The following is a 27,406-nucleotide window of genomic DNA, read 5'->3' on the forward strand; positions in this document are numbered from 1 at the left end:
GTCTGTCACGAATTTGAGCAGAAGTCTCTGTAAAAAAACCAAAAAAATCTGCAAATTTACGTGTGTCATCCTCAGATATGTACGCAACTTTCATTCGTTTTGAGTTTTTCCGTTTGAGCAAGTTAAGTGCCCCTTCCAGGTTCGTCTTTACGGACTGTTCTGTTTTTGACAGATTCTGCCTTTTATTTCGCATTGCCGCTTTTGTTAAGTTGAATGAGTTTCTTTGTTCCATTAACTTTCAGAAGTTTTGTGCAATATCCAGAAGTGTTAAGAATGATTGTGTCACCTCTGAACATATGAATTTTTATTATGCACTAACCCTCTAATGAGTTTGCTTGAAGTTTGGTGTGGAGGAAGTTTTCAAGGGTCAATAGAAGAGGGTGATATACTATGATCAAGAAGAGTGAAAGGTCTAAGCTTGGGGATGCCCCGGTGTATCATCCCTGCATATTTTAAGAAGACTCAAGCATCTAAGCTTGGGGATGCCCAAGGCATCCCCTTCTTCATCGACAACATTATCAGGTCACTTCTAGTGAAACTATATTTTTATTCCGTCACATTCTCATGTACTTTACTTGGAGCGTATGTTTGTTTTTATTTTTGTTTTGTTTGAATAAGTTCATCCTTGTGTGGGAGAGAGACACGCTCCGCTGGTTCATATGAACACATGTGTTCTTAGCTTTTAATTTTCATGGCAAAGGTTGAAACTGCTTCGTTAATTGTTATATGGTTAGAAACGGGAAATGCTACATGTAGTAATTGGTAGAATGTCTTGAATAATTTGATACTTGGCAATTGTTGTGCTCATGTTTAAGCTCTTGCATCATATACTTTGCACCTATTAATGAAGAAATACATAGAGCTTGCTAAAATTTGGTTTGCATAATTGGTCTCTCTAAGGTCTAGATAATCTCTAGTATTGGGTTGAACAACAAGGAAGACGGTGTAAAGTCTTATAGTGTTTACAATATGTCTTTTATGTGAGTTTTGCTGCACCAGTTCATCCTTGTGTTTGTTTCAAATAACCTTGCTAGCCTAAGCCTTGTATCGAGAGGGAATACTTCTCATGCATCCAAATCCTTGAGCCAACCACTATGCCATTTGTGTCCACCATACCTACCTACTACATGGTATTTCTCCACCATTCCAAAGTAAATTGCTTGGGTGCTACCTTTAAACAATTCAAAATTTATCACCTCTGATTTGTGTCAATGTTTTATAGCTCATGAGGAAGTATGTGGTGTTTATCTTTCAATCTTGTTGGGCAACTTTCACCAATGGACTAGTGGCTTCATCCGCTTATCCAATAATTTTGCAAAAAGAGCTGGCAATGGGATTCCCGAGTCCCAAATTAATTAACCAAAATAGACACTCCTCCATGGTATGTGATTGTTGGACGGCACCCGAAGGATTCGGTTAGCCATGGCTTGAGAAAGCAAAGGTGGGGAGGAGTGTCATCATAATAAAACTAAAATAAAAAGGCACTCCTTCATGGTATGAGATTGTTGGCGGGCACCCGAGGATTCGGTTAGCCATGGTTTGTGAAAGAAAGGTTGGAAGGAGTGCCACACAAAAATAAAAATAAAATGGGAGCCGCTCTTTGAAGGTTTGTCTGGCAAGGGGGTTAGAGTACCCACTACCATTCGTTGACAACAACAAACACCTCTCAAAATTTTAATTTTTATGCTCTCTATATGTTTTCAAAACCAAAGCTCTAGCACAAATATAGCAATCAATGCTTCCTCTGCGAAGGGCCATTCTTTTACTTTTATTGTTGAGTCAGTTCACCTATTTCTCTCCATCTCAAGAAGCAAACACTTGTGTGAACTGTGCATTCATTCCTACATACTTGCATATTGCACTTATTATATTACTTTGCATTGACAACTATCCATGAGATATACATGTTACAAGTTGAAAGCAACCGCTGAAACTTAATCTTCCATTGTGTTGCTTCAATGCCTTTACTTTGAATTTATTGCTTTATGAGTTAACTCTTATGCAAGACTTATTGATGCTTGTCTTGAAAGTACTATTCATGAAAAGTCTTTGCTATATGATTCATTTGTTTACTCATGTCATTTACCATTGTTTTGATCGTTGCATTCATTACATATGCTTACAATAGTATGATCAAGGTTATGATGGCATGTCACTTAAGAAATTATCATTGTTATCGTTTACCTACTCGAGGACGAGTAGGCACTAAGCTTGGGGATGCTGATACGTCTCCAACGTATCTATAATTTCTTATGTTCCATGCCACATTAGTGATGATATCTACATGTTTTATGCATACTTTATATCGTTTTTATGCGTTTTCCGGAACTAACCTATTGACGAGATGCCGGAGGGCCAGTTCCTGTTTTCTGCTGTTTTTTGGTTTCAGAAATCCTAGTAAGGAAATATTCTCGGAATCGGACGAAATCAACGCCCAACATCTTAGAATCACCGGAAGCTTCCAGAACACCCGAGAGAGGCCAGAGGGGGGCCACAGGCCCACCAGACACCACCCCGGCGCGGCCCAGGGGGGGCGCGCCCCCCTAGTGTGTCACCGCCTCGTCGACCCTCCGACTCCGCCTCTTCGCCTATTTAAAGGTCCCTGACCTAAAACACGATACGAATAAGCCACAGTGCGCGAAAAGTTCCAGAGCCGCCGCCATCGCGAACCCAAGATCTGGGGGACAGGAGTCTCTGTTCCGGCACGCCGCCGGGACGGGGAAGTGCCCCCAGAAGGCTTCTCCATCGACTCCACCGCCATCTTCATCACCGCTGATGTCTCCCATGAGGAGGGAGTAGTTCTCCATCGAGGCTAAGGGTTGTACCGGTAGCTATGTGGTTCATCTCTCTCCTATGTACTTCAATACAATAATCTCATGAGCTGCCTTACATGATTGAGATTCATATGATGATGCTTGTAATCTAGATGTCATTATGCTAGTCAAGTGGGTTTTACTTATGTGATCTCCGGAGACTCCTTGTCCCACGTGTGTAAAGGTGACGAGTGTGTGCACCGTGTGGGTCTCTTAGGCTATATTTCACAGAATACTTATTCACCGTTATGAATGGCATAGTGAAGTGCTTATTTATATCCCTTTATGATTGCAATGTGCTTTGTATCGCTACTAGTCTATGTGCTACTCATGTGATGTTATTAAAGTAGTCTATTCCTCCTGCATGGTGTAATGGTGACGAGTGTGTGCATCGTGTAGTTCTTGTCGTAGATTATGATCATAATCTCTTGTAGGTTATGGAGTTGATTATCGCTATGATAGTATTGATGTGATTTATCCCCCCTTCATAGTGTAATGGTGACAGTGTGTATGCTATGTTAGTACTCGGTCTATTTTGCAAAGATCTATTATGCTCTAAGGTTACTTAAACATGAATATCGAATTTTGTGGAGCTTGTTAACTCCGGCATTGAGGGTTCGTATAATCCTACGCAACGAATGGTGTTCATTATCAAACAAGAGTGTATGTAGCACATATGAGAAAGAGTTATTTATTACGCGATCAATGTTGAGAGTGTCCACTAGTGAAAGTATGATCCCTAGGCCTTGTTTCCAATACTGCAAACACCGCTTATTTACTGTTCTGTTGCATGTTTACTCGCTGCCATATTTTATTCAGATTGCTATTACCATTCATATACATCCATACCACCTGTATTTCACTATCTCTTCGCTGAACTAGTGCACCTATACATCTGACAAGTGTATTAGGTGTGTTGGGGACACAAGAGACTTCTTGCTTTGTGGTTGCAGGGTTGCTTGAGAGGGATATCTTTGACCTCTTCCTCCCCGAGTTCGATAAACCTTGGGTGATCCACTTAAGGGAAAACTTGCTGCTGTTCTACAAACCTCTGCTCTTGGAGGCCCAACACTGTCTACAAGAATAGAAGCACCCGTAGACATCATTCACCCCTGCATATTTCAAGAAGACTCAAGCGTTTAAGCTTGGGGATGCCCAAGGCATCCCCTTCTTCATCAAAACTTATCAGGTCACCTCTAGTGAAACAATATTTTAATTCTGTCACATCTTATGTGCTTTACTTGGAGCGTCTGTGTGCTTTTATTCTCGTTTGTTATTTAAGTTTTCTGAATAAATCGGATCCTAACATGCTTGTGTTGGAGAGAGACACGCTCCGCTTTTTCATTTGAACACTTGTGTTCTTCGTTTCGTTTTTCATGTTCATGGCGAAAGCTGAAAGCCGCAGCACTTATACTTATTGTTGTTTGGTTGGAAATAGAAAATGCTTCATGTGGTAATTGGTATATTGTCTTGAATAATTTGATACTTGGCAATTGTTTTGAGCTCTCAAGTAGATCATGTTTAAGCTCTTGCATCATGTAGTTTAAATCTATTAGTGGAGAACTACCGTAGAGCTTGTTGAAATTTGGATTGCATGATTGGTCTCTCTAAGGTCTAGATATTTTCTCGGTAAAAGTGTTTGAGCAACAAGGAAGACGAGTGTAGAGTCTTATAATTCTTGCAATATGTTCTTGTGTAAGTTTTGTTGTACCGGTTTATACTTGTGTTTGCTTCAAACAACCTTGCTAGCCAAAGCCTTGTACTGAGAGGGAATGCTTCTCGTGCATCATAAACCTTGAGCCAAAACCTATGCCATTTGTGTCCACCATAACTACCTACTATGTGGTATTTTTCTGCCATTCCAAAGTAAATTGCTTGCGTGCTACCTTTAAAACCTTTCAAAAATTTATTCCTTGTTTTTGCAATACATAGCTCATGGGAAAGTAGCCTAAAAAACTATTGTGGTAAGGAATATGTCGCTTGTGTATCTTAGTTCTTATAAGTTGCTTGTTGAGCAGTAACCATGTTATCTGGGAACGCCATCAACCTGTCACACCTTTGTTGAATATCATGTGAGTTGCTATGCATGTCCGTCTTGTCTGGAGTAAGGGAGATTTTCCATGAGTTGAAATGGTTTGAGTATGCATGTTGTTAGAGAAGAACATTGGGCCGCCAACCAAAGCCATGTATCATGGTGGAAGTTTCAGCTTGGACATTAATCCTCGAATCTCTTATGAGAATATTATCTATTGTTGAATGCTTAAAGCATAAAAGAGGAGTCCATTATCTGTTTTCTATGTTGTCCCGGTATGGATGTCCTTAAGTTGAGATCTATCAAAATCGAGAAATCAAATGCGATTTATCTCCTTGGACCTTTGTACAGGTGGCATAGATGTACCCCTTTGTGACACTTGGTTGAAACATATGTAATGCAATGATAATCCATGTAAATCCGAGCTAATTAGGACAAGGTGCGGGCACTATCAGTATTCGATGCATGAGGCTTGCAACTTATAGGAAGTTTTATACATAACCCATATGAATTATTACTACCGTTGACACAATTGTTTCCATGCTTTCAAAATAAAAAGCTCTAGCACATGAGTAATCTCTGCTTCCCTCTGCGAAGGGCCTTTCTTTTTATTTATGTTGAGTCAGTTTACCTACTTCTTTCTATCTTAGAAGCAAACACTTGTGTCAACTGTGTGCACTGATTCTTACATGATTACTTATTGCACTTATGATATTACTTTGTGTTGACAATTATCCATGAGATATGCATGTTGAAAGTTGAAAGCAATTGCTGAAACTTAAATCTTCCTTTGTGTTGCTTCAAAACCTTGTATTAAGAATCTATTGATTTATGAGTTAACTCTTATGCAAGACCTTTTGATGCTTGTCTTGAAAGTACTATTCATGAAAAGTTTTTGCTATATGATTCAGTTGTTTAGTCATTATCTTTTTGTTAGCAAACTATAGAACATTGCTTTGGGTCACTTCATTCATCTCATATGCTTTACAATAGTGTTGATCAAGATTATGTTGGTAGCATGTCACTTCAGAAATTATTCTTTTTATCGTTTACCTACTCGTGGGCGAGTAGGAACTAAGCTTGGGGATGATTGATACATCTCCAACGTATCTATAATTTCTTATGTTCCATGCTAGTTTTATGACAATACCTACATGTTTTATTCACACTTTATAATGTTTTTATGCATTTTCTGGGACTAACCTATTAACAAGATGTCACAGTGGCAGTTCCTGTTTTCTGCTGTTTTTGATTTCAGAAAAGTTAGTTTACGAATATTCTCGGAATTGGACGAAACAAAAGCCCACGGCCTTATTTTCCACGGAGTGTTCCAGAACACTGAAGAAGAGTCGAGGAAGGCCAGCAGGGGGGCCACCCCATAGGGCGGCGCGGTGGGGACCCTGGCCGCGCCGACATGTGGGGAGGGAGCCCCTGGCTCCCCGACGTTGCCCCTTCGCCTATTTATTCCTTCTTCCGTGAAAACCCTAGTACCGAGAGCCAAAATACCAGAACAGTTCCAGAGACGCCGCCGCCGTCAACCCTAACTCGGGGGGTTCAGGAGATCTCCTCCGGCACCCTGCCGGAGAGGGGAATCATCACCGGAGGGTTCTACATCACCATGCCCGCCTCCGGATTGATGCGTGAGTAGTTCATCCTTGGACTACGGGTCCATAGCGATAGCTAGATGGTTGTCTTCTCCTCTTGTGCTATCATGTTTAGATCTTGTGAGCTGCCTATCATGATCAAGATCATCTATTTGTAATGCTACATGTTGTGTTTGTTGGGATCCGATGAATATGGAATACTATGTCAAGTTGATTATTGATCTATCATATATGTTATTTATGATCTTGCATGCTCTCCGTTGCTAGTAGAGGCTCGGCCAAGTTGATACTTGTAACTCCAAGAGGGAGTATTTATGCTAGATAGTGGGTTCATGTCTCCATTGAATCTGGGGGAGTGACGGCAACCCCTAAGGTTGTGGATGTGCTGTTGCCACTAGGGATAAAACATCAATGCTTTTTCTAAGGATATTTGTATTGTTTACATTACGCACAGTACTTAATGCAATTGTCTGTTGTTTGCAACTTAATATCTGGAAGGGGTGCGGATGCTAACCTCGAAGGTGGACTTTTTAGGCATAGATGCATGCTGGATGGCGGTCTATGTTCTTTGTCGTAATGCCCTAAGTAAATCTCATAGTAGTCATCATGATATGTATGTGCATTGTTATGCCCTCTCTATTTGTCAATTGCCCAACTGTAATTTGTTCACCCAACATGCTATTTATCTTATTGGAGAGACAACACTAGTGAACTGTGGACCCCGGTCCATTCTTTTACATCTGAACCACAATCTACTGCAATCATTGTTCTCTTTTGTTTTCTTCAAGCAAACATCATTCTCCACACCATACGTTTAATCCTTTGTTTTCAGCAAACCGGTGAGATTGACAACCTCACTGTTAAGTTGGGGCAAAGTAGTTTGATTGTGTTGTGCAGGTTCCACGTTGGCGCCGGAATCTCTGGTGTTGCGCCGCACTACACTCCTTCACCAACAACCTTCACGTGATCTTCATCTCCTACTGGTTCGATAACCTTGGTTTCTTACTGAGGGAAAACTCGCTGATGTACTCATCATACCTTCCTCTTGGGGTTCCCAACGGACGTGTGCTTTACCATCACAAGCAGGAGACCTCTTGATAATACGACCAACTATCCTATAAATTGGTTTCCCCACTACACCATAAGACCGGTAAGAAAGAAACCCTGTCAAGAGAAAACCATAACCTTGTGTGTTCCACTTGAGCTAGATTATGACGATCTTGACCGTATCAAGATGGAACGTCTTTCTTGATTGTGTTTGCTAGATGAAGTCTTGCGGATCCCCCTCCCGATAATCCACTATGAGAGAGCTTATTCTTTGGCATATCTTCATATAACCATGCTCACCATATGGATGGCAAGCTTCAAGTTCATGATTTCTTCGATATGCCTCATCTTGAACTTGCACTTTATTTCTTCTTTCTTCATCATGTTGATATTTTGAAGATACACATGAGAGCACACTCCACTTGTTCTTTAAGACATACTTATCACTTGATCTTCTTCAGTTTATTCTTATTGCAACGTTGAAGCATTTCCTATGGATAAATCCTACAAATATAACTCAATGCAAACATTAGTTTATAGGAACTGTCATTAGTTACCAAAACCACACATGGGGGCTCCATGCACTTTCAGTAGTGTTTTCCTAAATTTGACCAAGGTTGTTATAAGGATACTAGAGAATGTAGCGCCAGCAAGAAGTGAGGGGGAGGTTGACAAAGATTGGCCACTTCCATACGAAATTGGTCCAACCCATTTCACTAAGGTGATCATGTCAGCTAGATTGGATCTGCTTCCGATACTTGATGGATTCCATCCTTACCTTGGTGTCACCCCGAGAATCATCACATTGAAAACAAATAACATATACAACATTATGATGAGGCTCAAGGATGTGAACAGTGGGGTTACCATGGACCAAAGATGGCCAGCCTTTCCCATTGCTCACCAGATCAAGATCGGCTACTTCCTAGTGTTCAAAATCCTTAAGGGCGATATCTACACATTCACCCATCTTCGATTACTCCATGACTAAGATGGTTAGAAAGTACCTTGAGACTGGTCTAACTCTTCCAATGATTGACGGGTGAATTAAGTGTTATGGTGATCTACTTGGTGTTGCTTATCTATCTTGTCTAGTATGTATATGTGTCGTCTGAACAATCTTATGTCAGTGCGCAATGGTGTATGTTGTGAACTTCGTAGTATCGTATATGGCTTAATATCGTAGCTTCTCTAATAACCAGATGTGCACGAATGAACGAAGAAGAGGTTATCTCACCATGCGTCTTGCACAGGTTATCTCACCATGCGTTTTGCACACAACCAAACAACAGGTTCGGTTTGTGCGACCCCTAAAACAGCTACCAAACAACATGCTTCAGTTTCTTCCAACTTGCCCAAAAAAAAGCCTTCGAGGCAACCAAAAAGGATGCAAAAGTTGGGTTGTACGGTCCCTAGCGAGTTAAATTACATCAAGAAAAAAACCATACAAGCAGCCAAACACATCCCATATGCACGCACGGGCTATGACGCGTGAAAAAAATACAGAAGTTGACCCAAATCTAATTTTCACTTATGCAGTGTGCGACAAGTTAAGTTACACGAGGAAAAACATACTTCCTCTGATTCAAATAAATTGAATTTACTTTGTCTAGATATCCATGCATGTAGTCTAAAAATTTAATTAGATAAATCTGAGTGAATTAATACGAACATACAACCAAATGCATCCCATATACACATTGGGGCTACGACGTGTCAATAGAAAATACAAAAGTAACCCAAATCTAATTTCCATTTATGTAGTGTTTAACGAGCTAAGAGCATTTCCAGTCGCGTCTCCCAAACCATCCTCCAAATGGCGCCGAATTGAGCGATTGGGAGACGTGTTTTGTTTGTGCCGCGTTAGGGGAACCCCAGTCGCGTCCCCCAAACAAAAATTCGGAAATTTTAAACTTGAGCAAGATTCGATTAAATTCATACAAACTTAGCATATATTACATAGATTCGAACGAGATTCGACTATATTTAAACTAAACCTAATCTAGAAGTACTTGCGGCGGTCGGAGGCGTCGTAGTGCTGGTGAAAGTTGTACATGTCATCGGTGATGACCTCCTGCTTGACGCGCTCGTCGGGCTCGTCCTTCACCAGGCCGCTTGGTCCTGCCTTGCCGACATCGGTGAGGTCCACGAGCGGCTTGCCGGAGTCACGGATGGACATGGCAATCGCCGTGTCGAGGTCGCCCCTCTAGGTGTCCTTGTCGTTCAGCGACGCCAAATACGCCGCTCGCAGCCCTGGGCAGTCCTCGGGGTCGTCGCTGCTGATGATGAGCCGCTGCTGCCGCTTGTACTCCGCCAGCAGCGCCGCCTTCGACGCTTCCCCCGGATCCTCCGACTTCGGGATGAGGAGGTGATGCGCGTAGATGTACACGTCCGTTGGGAACCCCAAGAGGAAGGTATGATGCGCACAGTGGCAAGTTTCCCTCAGTAAGAAACCAAGGTTTAATCGGACCGGTAGGAGTCAAGAAGCACGTTGAAGGTTGATGGTGGCGAAATATGATGCGGCGCAACAACAGGGATTCCGGCGCCAACGTGGAATCTGCACAACAAAACCAAAGTACTTTGCCCCAACGAAACAGTGAGGTTGTCAATCTCACCGGCTTGCTCTAACAAAGGATTAAACGTATCGAGTGGAAGATGATTGTTTGCAAGAAAACAGTAAAACACAATTGCAGTAGATTGTATGCTATGTAAAGAATAGGACCGGGGTCCATAGTTCACTAGAGGTGTCTCTCCCATAAGATAAAAGCATGTTGGTTGAACAAATTACAGTCGGGCAATTGACAAATAGAGAAGGGCATAACAATGCATATACATGATATGATAAATATAGTGAGATTTAATTGGGCATTACGACAAAGTACATAGACCGCCATCCAACTGCATCTATGCCTAAAAAGTCCACCTTCAGGTTATCATCCGAACCCCATTCAGTATTAAGTTGCTAAGCAACAGACAATTGCATTAAGTATGGTGCGTAATGTAATCGATAACTACATCCTTAGACATAGAATCAATGTTTTATCCCTAGTGGCAACAGCACATCACAACCTTAGAACTTTCTGTCACTGTCCCAGGTGTCAATGAAGGCATGAACCCACTATCGAGCATAAATACTCCCTCTTGGAGTTAAGAGTACAAACTTGGCCAGAGCCTCTACTAATAATGGAGAGCATGCAAGATCATAAACAACACATAAACAATAGATTGATAATCACCATAACATAGTATTCTCTATCCATCGGATCCCGACAAACACAACATATAGTATTACAGATAGATGATCTTGATCATGTTAGGCAGCTCACAAGATCCAACAATGAAGCACAACAAGGAGAAGACGACCATCTAGCTACCGCTATGGACCCATGGTCCAGGGGTGAACTACTCACTCATCACTCCGGAGGCGATCATGGCGATGAAGAGTCCTCCGGGAGATGAATCCCCTCTCCGGCAGGGTGCCGGAGGCGATCTCCTGAATCCCCCGAGATGGGATTCACGGCGGCGGCGTCTCTGGAAGGTTTTCCGTATCGTGGCTCTCGGTACTGGGGGTTTCGCCTATGGTGGCGGCGCCTCGTCTCCCCACTTCGTTATCTCTTCGGTCTTCTGGAAGCTCCGTGCAAAAATAGGACCCTGGGCGAAGATTTCGTCCAATTCCGAGAATATTTCCTTACTAGGATTTCTGAAACCAAAAACAGCAGAAAACAAGCAATCGGCTATTCGGCATCTCGTTAATAGGTTAGTTCCGGAAAATGCATAAATATGACATATAATGTGCATAAAACATGTAGGTATCATCAATAAAGTAGCATGGAACATAAGAAATTATCGATACGTTGGAGACGTATCAGCATCCCCAAGCTTAGTTCTCGCTCGTCCCGAGCGGGTAAAACGATAACAAAGATAATTTCTGAAGTGACATGCCATTATAATCTTGATCATACTATTTGTAAACATATGTAATGAATGCAGCGATCAAAACAAAAGTAATGACATGAGTAAACAACTGAATCATATGACAAAGACTTTTCATGAATAGTACTTCAAGACAAGCATCAATAAGTCTTGCATAAGAGTTAACTCATAAAGCAATAAATCAAAGTAAAGGTGTTGAAGCAACACAAAGGAAGATTAAGTTTCAGCGGTTGCTTTCAACTTATAACATGTATATCTCATGGATATTGTCAACATAAAGTAATATAACAAGTGCAATATGCAAGTATGTAGGAATCAATGCACAGTTCACACAAGTGTTTGCTTCTTAAGGTGGAGGGAGATAGGTAAACCGACTCAACAATAAAAGTAAAAGAAAGGTCCTTCAAAGAGGAAAGCATCGATTGCTGTATTTGTGCTAGAGCTTTTATTTTGAAAACATGAAACAATTTTGTCAACGGTAGTAATAAAGCATATGAGTTATGTAAATTATATCTTACAAGTTGCAAGCCTCATGCATAGTATACTAATAGTGTCCGCACCTCGTCCTACTTAGCTTGGACTACCGGATCTTTGCATGCCATGTTTCAACCAAGTGTCACAAAGGGGTACCTCCATGCCGCTCTGTACAAAGGTCTAAGGAGAATGCTCGCATTTTGGATTTCTCGCTTTTGATTATTCTCAACTTAGACATCCATACCGGGACAACATGGACAACAGATAATGGACTCCTCTTAAATGCATAAGCATATAGCAACAATTATTATTCTCATATGATATTGAGGATATATGTCCAAAACTGAAACTTCAACCATGATTCATGGCTTTAGTTAGCGGCCCAATGTTCTTCTCTAACAATTTTGCATGCTCCAATCACTAAAATGATAGATCCTTCAGACAAGACGGACATGCATAGCAACTCACATGATATTCAACAATAGTTGATGGCGTTCCCTGAAGCATGATTATCGCACAACAAGCAACTTAATAAAAGATAAAGTGCATAAGTACATATTCAATACTACGATAGTTTTTAAGGCTATTTTGTCCCATGAGCTATATATTGCAAAGGTGAATGATGGAATTTTAAAGGTAGCACTCAAGCAATTTACTTTGGAATGGCGGAGAAATACCATGTAGAAGGTAGGTATGGTGGACACAAATGGCATAGTGGTTGGCTCAAGGATTTTGGATGCATGAGAAGTATTCCCTCTCGATACAAGGTTTAGGCTAGCAAGGTTATTTGAAGCAAACTCAAGGATGAACCGGTGCAGCAAAACTCACATAAAAGACATATTGTAAACATTATAAGACTCTACACCGTCTTCCTTGTTGTTCAAAACTCAATACTAGATATTATCTAGACCTTAGAGAGACCAAATATGCAAATCAAATTTTAGCAAGCTCTATGTATTTCTTCATTAATGGGTGCAAAGTATATGATGCAAGAGCTTAAACATGAGCACAACAATTGCCAAGTATCACATTATCCAAGACATTTTAGAATTACTACATGTAGCATTTTCCAATTCCAACCATTTAACAATTTAACGAAGAAGAAACTTCGCCTTGAACATTATGAGTAAAGCCTAAGGACATATTTGTCCATATGCAACAGCGGAGCGTGTCTCTCTCCCACAAAGTGAATGCTAGGATCCATTTTATTCAAACAAAACAAAAACAAAAACAAAAACAAACCGACGCTCCAAGTAAAGAACACAAGATGTGACTGAATAAAAATATAGTTTCAGGGGAGGAACCTGATGATGTTGTCGATGAAGAAGGGGATGCCTTGGGCATCCCAAGCTTAGACGCTTGAGTCTTCTTAAAATATGCAGGGGTGAACCACGGGGGCATCCCCAAGCTTAGAGCTTTCACTCCTCTTGATCATAGTATATCATTCTCCTCTCTTGACCCTTGAAAACTTCCTTCACACCAAACTTCAAGCAAACTCATTAGAGGGTTAGTGCAAAATTAATAATTCACACATTCAGAGGTGACACAAACATTCTTTACACTTCTGGACATTGCATAAAGCTACTGGACATTAATGGATCAAAGAAATGAATCCAACATAGCAAAAGAGGCAATGCGAAATAAAAGGCAGAATCTGTCAAAAACAGAACAGTCCGTGAAGACGAATTTTAAAATGGCACCAGACTTGCTCAAATGGAAAAACTCAAAACTAATGAAAGTTGCGTACATATCTGATGATCACGCTCGTAAATTGGCAGATTTTTTCGAATTTTCTACAGAGGCCTGTGCCCAGATTCGTGACAGACAGCAATGCTGTTTCTGCGCAGCGATCCCAAATATAACATCAACTATAACATAGAAACTTTACTTGGCACAAAAACATGATAAGGAGATGTTGCTACAGTATTAAACAACTTCCAAGACTCAAATATAAAACAAAGTACTGTAGTAAAAACATGGGTTGTCTCCCATAAGCGCTTTTCTTTAACGCCTTTCAGCTAGGCGCAGAAAGTGCAAATCAAGTATTATCGAGAGTAGAAGCATCAACATTATAACCAGGGGTATTGGGAGTTTTCTCAACCAAACATAGTATATTGGATACATAAGTTTTAGCATCTCCCTTTTCATTAGTCTTGGGCTTGCTACTCTCATCGAACAAATTTTCAGGAACAAGCCAAGCATAGTTATTTTCTAGTGCATCATTCATAGCTAGGAGTTTACATGGTATTGGTGCTTTGATCTCCCCACCATCATTAATATTATTAGTGTATCTTATTCTATCTATGTCCATTTTTTCAAGGAGACCAACAAAATTAGTATGAGAACCTAGCATATTAAATTTAGCAAAAACCTTTCTAGCCTCTCTTGCTAGACCACCAAATTCTCTAAGAAGAGTTTCTAGAACAAAATCTTTCTTTTCCCCTTCTTCCATATCACCGAGTGTAAGAAACATGTGTTGGATTATAGGATTGAGATTAACAAATTTAGTTTCCAACATGCGAACTAAAGCAGCAGCAGCAATTTCATAGGTAGGTGCAAGTTCTACCAAGTGTCTATCTTCAAAATCTTCAGTAATACTAACATGATTGAAAAATTCTTCTATATTATTTCTCCCAACTATGGACCCACGTCCTACCGGTATGTCTTTTGTGGTAAAATTAAAAGGAAACATGATGCAACAAGCAAAAAGTAAACTAGGCGAATAAAGTAAAGACAAGTAACTAATTTTTTTGTGTTTTTGATATAGAGAGCAAGACAGTAAATAAAGTAAAACTAACAACTAATTTTTTTTGTGTTTTGTTTAGGTGCAGCAAACAAAGTAGTAAATAAAATAAAGCAAGACAAAAACAAAGTAAAGAGATTGAGAAGTGGAGACTCCCCTTGCAGCGTGTCTTGATCTCCCCCGCAACGGCGCCAGAAATTTGCTTGATGCGCGTAGATGTACACGTCCATTGGGAACCCCAAGAGGAAGGTATGATGCGCACAGTGGCAAGTTTCCCTCGCAAGAAACCAAGGTTTAATCGGACCAAGTAGGAGTCAAGAAGCACGTTGAAGGTTGATGGTGGCGAAATGTGATGCGGCGCAACAACAGGGATTCCGGCGCCAACGTGGAATCTGCACAACAAAACCAAAGTACTTTGCCCCAACGAAACGAGTGAGGTTGTCAATCTCACCGGCTTGCTGTAACAAAGGATTAAACGTATCGAGTGGAAGATGATTGTTTGCAAGAAAACAAGTAAAACACAATTGCGAGTAGATTGTATGCTATGTAAAGAATAGGACCGGGGTCCACAGCTCACTAGAGGTGTCTCTCCCATAAGATAAAAGCATGTTGGGTGAACAAATTACAGTCGGGCAATTGACAAATAGAGAAGGGCATAACAATGCATATACATGATATGATAAATATAGTGAGATTTAATTGGGCATTACGACAAAGTACATAGACCGCCATCCAACCGCATCTATTCCTAAAAAGTCCACCTTCGAAGTTATCATCCGAACCCCATTCGGTATTAAGTTGCTAAGCAACGGACAATTGCATTAAGTATGATGCGTAATGTAATCGACAACTACATCCTTAGACATAGAATCAATGTTTTATCCCTAGTGGCAACAAGCACATCACAACCTTAGAACTTTCACGTCACTCGTCCCGGTGTCAATGAAGGCATGAACCCACTATCGAGCATAAATACTCCCTCTTGGAATTAAGAGTACAAACTTGGCCGAGCCTCTACTAATAACGGAGAGCATGCAAGATCATAAACAACACATAAACAATAGATTGATAATCACCATAACATAGTATTCTCTATCCATCGGATCCCGACAAACACAACATATAGTATTACGGATAGATGATCTTGATCATGTTAGGCAGCTCACAAGATCCAACAATGAAGCACAACAAGGAGAAGACGACCATCTAGCTACTGCTATGGACCCATGGTCCAGGGGTGAACTACTCACTCATCACTCCGGAGGCGATCATGGCGATGAAGAGTCCTCCGGGAGATGAATCCCCTCTCCGGCAGGGTGCCGGAGGCGATCTCTTGAATCCCCCGAGATGGGATTCGCGGCGGCGGCGTCTCTGGAAGGTTTTCCGTATCGTGGCTCTCGGTACTGGGGGTTTCGCGACGGAGGCTATTTGTAGGCGGAAGGGTAGGTCAGGGGGGCTGACGAGGGGCCCACACCATAGGGCGGCATGGGCCCCCCTCTGGCCGCGCGGCCCTATGGTGGCGGCGCCTCGTCGCCCCACTTCGTTATCTCTTCGGTCTTCTGGAAGCTCCGTGCAAAAATAGGACCCTGGGCGAAGATTTCGTCCAATTCCGAGAATATTTCCTTACTAGGATTTCTGAAACCAAAAACAGCAGAAACAAAGAATCGGATCTTCGGCATCTCGTTAATAGGTTAGTTCCAGAAAATGCATAAATATGACATATAATATGCATAAAACATGTAGGTATCATCAATAAAGTAGCATGGAACATAAGAAATTATCGATACGTTGGAGACGTATCAGGAGGGCGCCGCCGGCTGCCGCTACCGCCGCGCCTCGGATTGACGGGCGTCGCCGGATCCTCCTTCACCACGCGATTGGGGACAGTGTAGGGCGCCGAGCGGTACGACGAGGACGGCGTCGATCGGGCCGGTCCTTAGGAGGAAGAGTTGGAGGAGGACGAGTACGTCCTCCTCGGCTGCCATTGCGTTGCGGGAGACGATGGCGGTGAGGACGGCGCCTCCATCCTTGGAGCGCCGTTGCGGATGCCGTGGATGACGCTCTGTAGGGTGCGCCCCGGAACGGCCCAGAACAGGGCGCGCCCATCCCTGTTCCAGCTGGGCCCGCCGACGAGGCCGGTGGTGCTGCGCATCTCCATGTCGTACTTGGCCTGGAAGTAGGTGCCCCACTAGGCGTCGTTGTTTTTGGCTGCCCAGGTCGGATCGGCCCGCTCCTCGGCATCGAGCTCAGCCCGCTGGGCCCTGATGGCGTCCTTCCAGCGCTCCGTGCCCGGCGTCGGCGGCGGCGGGACGCCTATGCCGTTCACGACCATCTTACAGCCGCCGCTGCTTGGCAGGCGCATGTCCGGCGGGATGGGATATCCCGCGTGGTACAGCGCCCACGCCTCCTTCACGGTGAGGCTGTTGTGGCCGAAGCCGTTCGCCGCGGCGATCTTGCGGGAGGACAACGACATTGCTTGGAACGGCGAGGAGAAGATCTGGGGGCGGCAAGGAGAAGATTTGGGAGCGGCGAGAGATCGGAACGAACCGCATGACCTCTTAATGTACAGCGGCGGCAACAGGTGGTTGCACGCAATAAAGTCGGCGCGGACGGCCACGCGGCCATGCATGACGAGACGCGTCTCTATGTCGTCTGGGAAAACTGGGATGCCATTAACGTCGCTTGACCAAAGGTAGGCAACAGGATTTTAGGCTTCCGAGCCGTTGACGCGTCGGGCCCGCATCTTTTCGTCTCGCTTTTCGTTGTGTCCGATATGCCCGAAGCGTCCCCTGTGTGGCGGAGACAGATTTGGGGTGCCAAACACTATATCAAGCCGCGCCGAACAAAAAGCGGCTTTAAAGAACGTGGCCGAAAAGATTTTTTTCTCCGACGCGACCTAAATCCGTTGGGGGCGGTTTGGGGAGGCGACGGAGATGCTCTAAGTTATATGAGAAACATATGAGCAACCAAACGCACCCAATATACACGGGCTGCGACGTGTTCCAAAAAAAAAACTGACAGCAATATGGACGGTCAGTGAGCCTGGGACGTGTCCAGAAACAGCGAGGCATCTTCAAAAAGGAACACGACGGAGACGGAAATCGCGCATCCTGCCTGGATTACGCCCGTCCAAGCAGAGCCAAGCCGTGCCGTTCGCTCTCACCACTCCAAGGTCCCCGATGTCGTTCCCCCGTTCCATAGCCTCCACACCTGACCACTGCGCCGCTCATCCGCATTGCAGTACCAGTAGGGCGGCGGTTTACATACACGGCCGGGCCATGGAACAGAGCCGTGGTAGCAGTTCACGCCTGCGCTTTCTTCTAGCCGTCCTCTTGTTCCAGCTCGTCTCCGCCGCGGCGGCGATTACCCGGGATGACTTCCCGGAGGGGTTCGTCTTCGGCGCAGGCTCGTCGGCTTACCAGGTTCGGGGTAAACACCGATGAAGATCGATGATGCCAGTAGCAGTTAGTTCGTCTCTGTTGCAGCAATTCCCTAGCTCTGCAACTCAGGGATTGTTTTCTTGCCCAGGTCGAAGGCGCGTGGGCAGAGGACGGGAAGAAGCCGAGCATCTGGGACACATACACGCACCAGGGTTTGTATCGACTACCTACAGTAGTTCGCCTTCGTTTGTGCAACTCTGTTTGTTTCTAACAGGTACTGTATGTGTGCTCTCGAAGGCTATGCATTCGACCATGCGACGGCAGACGTGGCTGCAGATCAATACCACAAGTACAAGGCATGTTTTCCAACCCCGGGTCAGCGGGGAGAGGCTTATTTTCTGAACCTATGCTGATGATCTCGATCAATTGCAGGAAGATGTGAGGCTCATGCATGAGATGGGCTTGGACGCCTACAGATTCTCCATCTCCTGGTCACGGCTTATTCCAGGTACCTCTCATGAACCAATCATGTCTATTTACTTTGGAGGAGTTCTTGATTTTATACATGTGTAATTGCAGATGGGCGAGGAGCTGTAAACCCAAAGGGATTGGACTACTACAACAACCTCATAGATGAACTCCTCAAATATGGTATCCCTAATTTTCTTTGTTTCATCAGTTTTGACAGTCCATCTGTAATAAACTTCAATGTTTGGGTGATCGCATCGCAGGAATACAGCCTCACACGACCATCTACCACTTCGACCTTCCTCAGGCTCTTCAAGATGAATACAATGGCTTGCTCAGTCCTAGAGTCATGTACATACTAGTATCTTAGTTAGCCTTGCAATGCTAAACTAGTTCTGAATGAATTGTGACCGTGTGAGCGACAGAGAGGACTTCACAGCCTTCGCGGACGTGTGCTTCAGGAGCTTCGGTGACAGGGTAAAGCACTGGACCACCGTGAATGAGCCCAACATCGAGCCGCTTGGTGGCTACGACGTGGGCTTCCTCCCTCCACGGCGCTGCTCATCCCCGTTCGGGTTCCCCGGAATCACCTGCGCCGAGGGGAACTCCACGACGGAGCCGTACGTCGTCGCTCGCCACCTGCTGCTCGCCCACGCCTCCATGGTGTCCCTCTATAGACGCAAATACCAGGTTGGTCACTCAGCTCGTGTTCTTCTCTATAGAACTGCTACGGAATTTCATTCACGAGAATTGACCTCCTGGGAATGAATTCATGCTTTGTAGGCTCTGCAAGGTGGACGGATTGGGATCACGTTGCTCGCCTGGTGGTACGAGCCGGACACAACGAAACCACAGGATGTGGCAGCAGCTGAAAGAATGAATGACTTCACACTCGGATGGTAAATCTCTGACCCACACTATGTATCTCTTCTACTCTGACATGTATGTCTTGCATGTTTCTGAAGTGATGGCAGTGCCAAATAATAGGTTCCTACATCCTTTGGTGTACGGCGACTATCCACCAGTGATGAAGAGGAACGCCGGGTCCAAGCTGCCGGTGTTGACGGCCGAAGAGTCGGCGAGGGTGCGCGGTTCGTTTGATTTCGTTGGGGTCAACCAGTACGGCGCGATCTATGTGGCAGATGACCCGAGCCAGCTGAAGCGGGAGTTGAGAGATTATTCAGCCGACGAGGCGTCCAAATATATCACAAGTAAGATGCCGCCATTTAAATGCAGATTTCAATAAAAAAACGTTTTATTACTTAAATTTTTTAAGCATTACACCTAGCCTCTGCATAGATAGGATGCACACAGACGTTCCAACAGTACGAATCAGTCATAACGGTATAAAAGAGAAAAATAGAATCCTATGTAGTCTGCTGGACTATAGGGGCAAGATCCTGCAACTATGCAACCACCCATGTTGGATAATAAATTTTTTGGTCGTTTCCTTCAACCGTATAGGCACCTTCGTAAAGATGTCGCGGTGCTTCAACCGCTAAAGCGAGGACCATGAACGGAGCAAAGCCGAACACCGATAGATGACCTGCATAAGAGAAGAATTTTTATCGTTAAAAACCTTGTTATTTCTACATAGCCAAAGCGACCATATAACGGCAATCGCTCCCACTCTGCTAAAAAACTTAAATCTAGAATCCACCCTCATTTAGCCAATTGCCATAGATATTTGCAATGCTTCGTGGAGGATATAAGATAGAACATATCTGAATGATTGACCATATAGACCTAGCGAACCAACACTGAAATTAAGATGTTTTATCGTCTCTTCGGCAGAAAACACACTTCGTACATCCATGCCAGTTGCGTTTTGTAAGGTTATCTTTAGTAAGAATAACACCCCAACGAAGGTACCATGCAAAAACCTTGGTTTTCAATGGTATCTTCATCTTCCAAATGGTTTTATTATTAATGACTAGTTGAATGTGTTCAATTAAAGCTTTACATATCGACCTCACCGAGAATGCAGCATTCTTGGTTAGTCCCTAGTGGAATTCATCAGATCCATGTACCAACGGAACTGAGGATCAACGCTGTAATAGCTCATTTCAGGAAGCAATAGGGTTCCAACGAGATCCCGCCTGAACGTCATAGACGGTGGAGTGTTGGGCCACGCGGCAGAAAACAAAACATTTTCCCTACGCGGTACTCCCAGTAACTAGTTTAGGAAGAAGGCCACGAGGATAACCACTAGACGCGCAGGTGAGGAACTTAATGAAGCACGTCAGGGCAGTGCAGTCCTCGATCTGTTCCAAGCCGATCCCACAAACAGCTCCCAGATCCACGAACTCCTTCGCCTTGAAGTGTCACACGTGCAACGCCTCTACCGATATCCACACGTAAGAGGAGGAGCACCGACGGTGAACTGCTAGATCCAGTACGACTGTTCGACTGAGTGAGGCTAGGGTTTCCAACTCATGGAATGCTCTAAACGTGCCCTTTGGGCAGTATCCGCCCCACTTTATATAGGGAGTGAGCGTGGGCTTCACAACACTTGCAGCCCACTCACTAGGGCCATATCTTGATCACTGTGAGTCCAACTCGTTGACTCAGTCCTGGTCCAGTTCGAATCCAACTCGAAACGACTCCATTCAGTTGGATCACAGCCAACTGGCTCCTTGCTCTTAAGTGTGTGACCCTGCAGGTTCACGACCACTTGAGCACGACTAGAGTGACCCCTCCAAGTATCCCGTCATGGCTCCGAGTCTCACTCGCTTCCATGAACACTTGGTCTCAAGTCGATAACTGGTAGCGGCCCCTAGCATAACTTGCCAGCTCCCATGTGACGTAAAATCAGAGGGACTAACCTTTCAATGTGACAAATATCTAAGTCATTTTTGCCTCACGATATACCTTATCAAGCTATAGGAGAGTTGTCGTCATCCCTTTAATAGCTCAACTCTCTTCTCAATTCATGATATGTGATTCACTCGACTAACCCTTAGTCAATCGCCTCAGTTAACACTTAATTGAGTCGCGCATGTCCATGCTTTCTGAATTATATCACACGAGAGGGCCCAGAGAATATCTCTCCAAGTGGAGGGGAAAATATCATCTTGGTTATCCATGTCACGCAGCTTGTTTCTCAATCGACCCGAACTCTGCCTTTATAACTGCATTATTACAAAATAGTGTTTACAGAACCTAAGTCAGCCGATTCACAACTCGGATCATGCAATAACCTCAGGTCTAAGGATTAGATTGATAGAGATATGCAAATGACGACTTTGCTCGTTGCGTCTCACTATGGGTCAGTAGAACTCGCTAAACACTTTAGCCGAGTCCGTGTAAGTCGGATTAGCATCACCATGCCCATGACAAGTGGAACGGAGTCATCAGCCGACTTGCACATTAGTCTAAATCGTGTTTCCAACACAACCTTGATGACTAAGGAAAAAATAGTATGAACAGCATAAGCATATAGTTCCACAACTGAATCACGTATTCGATGATATTTGTAAGAGTTCATACAAGGACAACCTTACTTTATGAATACATTAGGAAATACATCATCCATGATTGCCTCTAGGGCATATTTCCAACATGGGGATGTTTCCATCACCTTCTACAGTATTGTAGAAAGCCGGATATTGCTCTCGGAGAGTGGTTGCTCCCAACCATTTATCCTCCCAAAACCTTATCTCATACCCATCCCTAACAGAGAAAGAACCATATGGGAAAAGGTGCTTCTTTGTTGCCATAACGCCAGCCAAAAAATGAGAATCTCCCGGTTTCCAAATGACCTGGAAAATCGTTTTTGAGCCAACATACTTTTTTCGTAACAGGTTCTGCCATACGCCATCCTCAGTTAACAACACCTAGCCAAAGCCTTCAAAAAAAAACAACACCTAGCCAACCATTTTTCTAGCAGGGCTTTGTTCTTGACCTCCAGATCATGAACACCAAGTTCACCCTGACCTTTTGGATGACACACGACAATCCACTTAGTCAATTGGTACTTCTTCTTCTCACTATCTCCTTGCTAAAAGAATATCGATCGGAAATAATTTAATCTATGCAAAATTTCTTTCGGCAACTGGAAGAAAGAAATCACATACAATATGAGTACTGGATTTATGAGGACTAGTCTTTCACCCAGAGATAGTAACTTCCCATTCCAACTACTAAGTCGCTTATGTAGTCTTTTCTCGACGAGTTTCCATTTAGCAAGTGTGAACCTCCGATGATGAATCAGAATGCTCAAATAGCTAATCGGAAAACTGCTCAACCCACAACCAAAGAGTTCAGTATATAGGTTGGCCTCATCTTGGGCCTCGCCAAAATAGAACAATTCACTCTTATGGAAATTAATCTTAAAACCCGATAACTGCTCGAACACTTATAGAATTAACTTCAGATTTCTAGCTTTATCGATATCATGATCCACAAATAGAATTGTGTCATCAACATACTAAAGAATAAACAATCCCCCGTCAACTAAGTGAGGGAGCACTCCTTCAATCTAGCCATCAACTTTAGCGCGTTTAATTAAAATAGCCAGCATATCCGCCACAATGTTAAATAACATTGCAGATAGGGGATCTCCTTGCCTAAACCCTTTTTTGTCTGAAAGTATCTGCCAACGTCATCATTGACCTTAATGATAACACTTCCACCTAATTTTTTTTATTAATTAGCGCACGCCGCTCATCAAAAAACCTTTCATTCTGAGGGTTTATTAAAGAAAAGATCACTTGACTTTATCATAGGCTTTCATGACCCCATTCAACTTTTTACGATGCAACTCATGAACTGTCTCATGCAGCGTTGCGACTACATCTAGGATGTACCGACCTTGCATGAAATCAGTCTGAGTAGGGCGCACCACGTGACGAGCCACCGAATTTAGTGTAATAGTAGAAACTTTAGGGAAAATTTTGAAGCAAACATTAAGAAGACAAATTGGTATGTATTGTTGAATCCGTTCCGCATCTTTAACTTTAGGCAATAATATAATCTTCCAAAAGTTGATTCGGAATAGTTCAAGTTGCGCAGCATGAAACTCCGCAAACAACTGCAATAAATCCCCTTTTATTATGTCCAAGAAAGTTTGATAGAATTTAGCCAAAAAAACCATTGGGACCTGGCGCCTTGTTGTGTTCCATCTGAAAAACGACCTTCTTTATCTCCTCTTCCGAATAAGGTGAAGTAAGGACCGTATTTTCTTCTTGGGACACTTGTGGGATATCATCGATCCCGGATTCATCCGAGGACACATATGATTCCTCCGAGGCACCAAACAAGCCTTTATAAGAAGATGTAATGCATGACTTCAGCTGCTCATGGCCTTTGATCGTACCCTCATCCTGAACGAGTGAATGAATGATTTTCTTCCTGTGTGAACCATTGGCGACACATCTCCTTCGAGCAGGAACTGGGTCTTAGATCTTTGGTACCATTTGAGTTTCTCTTTCCATGAGACCGGCTAACTTAGCATTGTATTGACTTTTGTCATCAAATTCTTGCGTAGTTAGTGGTCTCACTTCAGCGATCACCTCTAAATCATCAATATTCGATGAAATGCTAAGTTTCTCTTTCTTGAGCTGCCCAATCATATGCCTCGCCCACCCTCCCAGGTATCTCCACATAGAGCGTAGTTTATTATTCCACCTTTGGAGGGGGATTGACCCGGCGGCAAGCTTCTCCCATACTTTCTTAACCATGTTTGAGAAACCATCCCGATGTAGCCATCCTAGTTCGAATTTGAACGGACGTCTACGTCATCCTAGTTCGAATTTGAACGGACGTCTACACTGGGGCATTGGTGTGCCAATGGTTAATAAGATAGGAGCATGATCTGACAATATCGTTATCCGAGGCAGAACTCGTACCGAAACCAGAGGAAATTTTTGTTCGCTGTCTGAATCCATCAGTACTCAATCCAGTTTCTCGTAAGTAGGCTTCGGTAGACTATTATCCCAAGTAAACTGTCTCCCAACCAATGAAATCTCTCTAAAATCCAAGCTATCAATGACAACATTGAGTAAAAAAGGTCCATGGTTGTCAAACCTGCCATTACTCTTCTCATGAGCGAATCTAAGCAAATTAAAATCGCCCCCTATAATAATAGGGTACAGATTATCTTTTGCTAGATTAACCAACTCGCAAAGGAAGGCAGGTTTGGACACATCCCGAGCAGCCCCATAGACGGAAACCAAACTCCATGTGAAATTATCTGATTTATTTCGGATGTGAAGTTTTATATAAAAATCACCTCTAGAATTATCTAAGATTTCCATAGTTGAAGTTCGAATGCCAACTAGGAGTCCACCATAACGTCTCCAAGGCGGCCGTGATACCCAAACGAAGTCTTCCCCGCTAGAAAGGCGATTTACAAAACTTGTTGTGTAATTCCGTTTACCCATCTCAGAAATAGCAACGAAATCTAACACATGTTTTCTTATTAATTATGCAATGTACAAGTGTTTAGCCAAGTCTCGAAAAGCTCTGCTATTCTTAAACATGTCATTCAAACAATAGTCGATTTTGTCACCCTATCCTTTTTATTAGGCCAAGTGTTCTTCTTAATGGAGGAAGCCCTGGATTTACGATCCGCTGTTGTTAGTTCGTAGCACGAATCGGGCATAGCATCGTCCAGCCCTACCTCCGATATTAGGATCTTTGGCTACAAGCTATCGTACGCCTCTATATTTGAGCATCATCACTTGTGCGGTTGTGCCTCTATATTGGCGATTCTAAGGGTAGCTGACATTTTCCGTGTACATTTCTGCAGTGCCGTTCGAGAGCTCGAGACACCAGGTACGCTTCAGATATATGAATATGAACTCTCCTGCTCAATTCAGTTTCAGAAGGACTAAATTATGATATAAACCATGCATTCGGTACAAAACGATACTAATGAGTAACAGGTTTCAGAAGAAAATGAGAGATTGCTTTATGGGTAGTATAAATATGATGCAATGTGGAGATACTCATCAATATGGTGCTCGTAACGATCAGGAGCGTAAACAGCCTGGAGTCGGCTTGCAAAACGACGACGCGCCATGGGCTCTGAGGAAGTTGCTGGAGCACCTGCAGGTGAAGTACGCCAACCCTCCGGTCATCATCTACGAAAACGGTAACACCCAAACCCAGCCGTCTTCGCCAATGAATCTCGGCTTATACTTCTGAACAAGTTGGGACGATTTTGCCGTTTGCTAATGCTGTACACCCCGTGGCAGGAGCTGGGCACGAGCCGGACCCATCGGGCAAACCCCTGTACGACGACGAGTTCAGGTCCCGTTTCTTGCAGGTTTACATCGAAGCGGCGCTGCAGTCTATCAGGTTCTGCACGAGATGACCAGAAATGTAGTGCGGCGCGTGTCACCATGTTAATTCCTGTCTCTGATCGAGTGCGTATGTTGCAGGAACGGATCGGACGTGCGCGGCTACTTCGTGTGGTCATTCATGGACGTGTTCGAGTACATCTTCGCCTACCAGTTCCAGTTCGGCCTCATCGGCGTCGACTACGGCGCCGAGGGGAGGACGAGGTACGCCCGGAGCTCGGCGCGGTGGTACGCGGGCTTCCTCCACGGCGGCGAGCTCAGAACGGTGGCGCCGGATGGCTCCAGAGCCTCGTTATGATTGACCCAACATATATGTCGGCGCGGCGCAGAGCACAAATGATGCTCCACCGGCCAGTATTTTTTTCCTTCTCATAAATAATGCTTGATCAAGGTCAGCCTGGCCTTCCACATAATCCATTCATTTTTATGTTATACACACCATGTACACACCTCCGTTTTGGAAATAAGTGACTTGATACTGTTTAGATGCAAATAAATTTATACACTAAAATGCATTTAGTAGATACATCTATGATCTATCTATTTAGGCCACTTAGTTGCGAACAAAGAGAGTATATATAAACGTGATGCGTGTAAGGTTTGTTAGATGATGATCCTGCAGGTGTGTAACTATTTTGGGCCGCCCTCGCCTGCCGCAGGTCAGACCCGGCCGTTGGTGGCCAGATGCGTCGTCGCGCTCGTCAGTTCCGCAAGCACCTGCTCGACTCCAAGGCGGCCTTTCCGACTCCAGCCTTGCCGCCCGCCATCCTCGCTCCCCTCGCCGGCGCCACTTGTGGCCTGCTACCGACGGCTCCGGCAATGTGCTCTCAACCCCGGCCGGCTGCATCGACGACCACCTTGGTCCTGCCTGAAGAAGTTCTCGCACCTCCTCCGCGCTCGCCTCGTCCTAGTCACTGCAATAGGATTGTGACAGTGGCTGCTCGTCCTACTGGTCCTCGCTCTTCCGACAGGTTGCTCTACGGCCCCGTGTTGGTCGAGGGGCTTGGGTCCTTGTCGATACCGTCGGTTGCCTCGGGTGGCCCTGCCGAGGTGCCCCTTCCTGGAGAAGATACTTTGTCGGCCCTGCCGAGGTGCCCCTTCCTGGAGAAGATACTCTGTTGGCCCCGAGCTTGCTATGGGTTGCTTCTTTGGGCTTCGATGATGACGACGACAATGGATAGTTGGCTCCACAGTCCTTGTTGGCCTCGACCACTGGCACCATTTCAAGCGAGGTTCGTGGCACCGCTGATTTGTGCCATGTTGAGGAGGCGCCAGCAGTGCCCTGTGGCGGCCTCTCTATTGCTCATAATGCTCTTGGATATGACGAAGACTCGGTACAGGTGGGTCAGGGCGGCGGCCCCAGCGCGAGCCATCATATTTGCTTCAGGAGGAAGGCCTCGAGCGTAGTATCGTCTTCAAGCGTTGGCCTCGTGGGAGATGCTTTCGGTGCCTCGAGCGTGACCACCAGGTCAACACTTGGTGTGAGCCCTTCAGATGCATCCGTTATCGCCGTCCTAGTCATCGGGAGCGTTTCTGCCGTGCGCGCTTCCCGCTGCTCGTTCTCGCTCTCGGGACACTCGTGCTCATTCTCCGAACGCACATGATCCC

At 44.2% G+C, this 27,406-nt stretch overlaps 1 protein-coding gene across 1 annotated transcript; it reads left to right on the forward strand.

The window, feature by feature from the left end:
- Positions 1 to 17,854: 17,854 nt before the first annotated feature.
- On the forward strand, positions 17,855 to 26,283 carry LOC124682728 (beta-glucosidase 31-like). The gene is made up of 13 exons (XM_047217358.1): positions 17,855 to 18,068; positions 18,175 to 18,238; positions 18,324 to 18,382; positions 18,459 to 18,534; positions 18,606 to 18,677; positions 18,758 to 18,845; positions 18,920 to 19,184; positions 19,278 to 19,393; positions 19,482 to 19,705; positions 25,246 to 25,271; positions 25,473 to 25,590; positions 25,694 to 25,796; positions 25,880 to 26,283. The coding sequence occupies exons 1-13, from the start codon at positions 17,925 to 17,927 to the stop codon at positions 26,094 to 26,096; spliced, it is 1,572 nt and encodes a 523-aa protein (XP_047073314.1). The 5' UTR covers positions 17,855 to 17,924; the 3' UTR covers positions 26,097 to 26,283.
- The last annotated feature ends 1,123 nt before the right edge of the window (positions 26,284 to 27,406 follow it).

The sequence above is a fragment of the Lolium rigidum genome, chromosome 1 (assembly GCF_022539505.1).
Source record: "Lolium rigidum isolate FL_2022 chromosome 1, APGP_CSIRO_Lrig_0.1, whole genome shotgun sequence".
NCBI classification, from domain to species: Eukaryota; Viridiplantae; Streptophyta; class Magnoliopsida; order Poales; family Poaceae; genus Lolium; species Lolium rigidum.

Coding starts and splice junctions, on each gene's coding strand:
- LOC124682728 (XM_047217358.1), top strand. CDS start 17,925: ATGGAACAGAGCCGTGGTAGCAGTTCACGCCTGCGCTTTCTTCTAGCC. Junction 18,069..18,174: donor CAGGCTCGTCGGCTTACCAG/GTTCGGGGTAAA, acceptor TTTCTTGCCCAG/GTCGAAGGCGCGTGGGCAGA. Junction 25,797..25,879: donor GCGGCGCTGCAGTCTATCAG/GTTCTGCACGAG, acceptor CGTATGTTGCAG/GAACGGATCGGACGTGCGCG.